Raw genomic sequence first — 2500 nt, 5'->3', positions numbered from 1 at the left:
CATCTATAAAGTGACGTATTGGTGAAGTTCAAAAGTTAAATCAAATGTTTTACTTGCTTGATTTTATTGTGTATTGCTTTGTTAATGGAAAGTGATTCCAACACCAGAATTTCACCGTTTACTCTTTCACGCCATTACACACACACACACAAACACGTCTTTCAAGCCATTGGGCACAGACCAGACTAACACCCACCCCCACACGCACACACACACACACACACACCCTCACACGGGTGCATGCCTGTGTGTCTGTGTGTGCCTATGTGTGCGTGTGTGTGCTGTGCTGTGCACAGACTTTTTGTGAGGCAGCATCCAGGCTAATAACGCTAATAATGAGCAATTATTCAATTATTATTTAATAATTAATATTATTAGCCATGTTATTCTCAGCATAGTGAGAGCATCCAGGCTAATAATGCTAATAATGACCACTGTGGCCCATGTTATTCTCAGCGTGGGGCGCAATAAGGAGGCGACACCTTCACTATCCCTGGGCAGCAAGAATGTTCTTCAGTGTATGTTTCGTCCGTCTGTGTCTGCACATGGAACCATAGTTACTGACATTCTAGAACAGATAATTGTCCGTTACATCATGACACCATAGTAACTGAACATTCTGGAACAGACTTGGTCCAGTTCTGGTAAAGACCTGGAGGATGCAGGGTCTGCTGCAGACTGGTTGGAGTGGCACACATATACACACACACACACACACACACACACACACACACACACACATGCATAGAGAGATGAAGGGAGATGAGTCACAGGCCACAAGAATGGCCCGCAGGCACCTTCTGAAAATGAACGGCAACATGAACACACAAGTATAGTGCCAATCTTAAACGGCAAAACACTTTTTTTTTCTATTACATCGTGTCAGCTTGCCATTACCCTAATAAAAAAATCCCAATCTATGTCATGAATTAGATCACTAGTTAGGCCAACAGTTAAGCTATATCCCGAACTCAAATAGTTTACGTTTGAAGGGCACTGTGGTGCAAACAGTAGCCTCGACCACATTCGGGCTTGACGCCCATGGAGGGCACGGGTTCGAATCCGGCCCGATGTCATTTCTCCTGTCCACTCCCCACCTCTTCTCCCTCTCATTTCCTGTCCCACTCTTCACTAATCTATCAATTAAAGGCATAAAAGCCCAAAAACAAATCTTTAAAAAAAAAAAAAAAAATAGTTTACGTTTGTCACTATCAGAAGGGGACCTGCTGTCAAAACTTCCACTACAACTTCATTCCTGGAAGATACCCAGAGTAGGTGGAGCTTTTTTAGTCTGGATTGCGCAACAAGCATATTTAAGGCTTCTATTTGGGCCTGTGTTGAACAGCACGCAGCTAAACAAGACATTCCGGAGTCCAGCTCAAAATGATTACAGGAGGTCTGAAAAGAAGGCCGTTCTGTCCCAGTGACGAGCAGGCAGGGAGGGAGGGAGCGCCGACCTACGGAGAGGAGCCGTTGCTACTATTCACGGGAACCGTGGAATGTTATGGAACAACAAGTTTCCGAAACAGTTAGGCTAAACAAAGTGTTCAAAACTTTCTGACTGACTCTGATTTTATGAGGCGTAAGTACATAGCTATATGTGCTATATATCTCTAGCCTGTTCAGACACGCCCCAAAAGAGTCGCAATCTCACGAAACTTGGAACACTGGCCAGCGAATGAGGCTAACTGCGAGGAATAGACAGACACACGAGTAGGTTGAGATCTCCAGTCAACAATTTACGAGTAATCTTAACGTTGAGTGTGTGCTGTGTGTATGTATGTGTATGTGTGTGTGTGTGTGTGTGTGTGTGTATGTGTGTGTGCGTGCGTGCGCGTGCATGCATGCATGCGCAAGCGGCTCATCAACCCCATCCTTAATGAAAACCACAAATGCATGTCACGTTATATAAGACATTTTAGTTTTCCACTCTTGCAAAAAAAAAAAACAACAACTTACTCCTGGTCTTTTCCAAACGACGCCCCTAGTTTTGGACGAATTGGGCCCGAGCTCGTTGAAGCCCAGAGACTCGGGTGCGGCGGAGAAAGTTGGATCAGTGAAAAGTTTCCCCTGGCTCAGGCACTGGCTCCTCAGCGCTTCAAAGTCCTGGTTCGAGTACTTCACGGCGTTGCTGTTAGTCCCGAACCCCGCTGCCAGGGCTCGCTTCTTGGCCAGGTTCGATGCCACTCCTGCCATCGTGTTTTAAAGGGTGAAACGTGGAAGAAAAAAAAAAGTTCTTCTTTCTTTCTCTCCCTCTCGACAGTTCAAGTATAGGCAACGTCCTCCTGCGAAACAAACTAGAACAAGGATAGCGCCGCGCACAGATGCGGTGGGTGACTCTGGAGTGACTTAACTTCATAAACACTCCCCGCCCCAGGCGTGGTCTCTCGTCATGAGCTGGCTCGCTCGCTCCCTGACATCGAACAGGAAGAACTGAAGGGTGTGCGACTGTAAATTAGACAAGTTATGTTTGGAGGTTGAAGGGCGCTTAATATGTATC

The 2500-nt window shown here is 46.0% G+C and overlaps 1 protein-coding gene across 1 annotated transcript in view; it reads right to left on the bottom strand.

Moving 5' to 3' along the window:
- Nucleotides 1–2389, bottom strand: part of LOC105910532 (calpain-2 catalytic subunit-like) — a 27841-nt gene extending 25452 nt beyond the window's left edge. The window contains exon 1 of the mRNA XM_031562490.2: nucleotides 1960–2389. Coding sequence (XP_031418350.1) covers nucleotides 1960–2196 — 237 coding nt within the window. The 5' untranslated portion in view covers nucleotides 2197–2389. The remainder of the gene's footprint in view (nucleotides 1–1959) is intronic.
- Between the last annotated feature and the right edge of the window lie 111 nt (nucleotides 2390–2500).

The sequence above is a fragment of the Clupea harengus genome, chromosome 24, assembly GCF_900700415.2.
Source record: "Clupea harengus chromosome 24, Ch_v2.0.2, whole genome shotgun sequence".
NCBI classification, from domain to species: domain Eukaryota; kingdom Metazoa; phylum Chordata; class Actinopteri; order Clupeiformes; family Clupeidae; genus Clupea; species Clupea harengus.
Note: the sequence above shows the minus strand (reverse complement) of the source record. Positions and strands in the feature narration are given on the sequence as shown.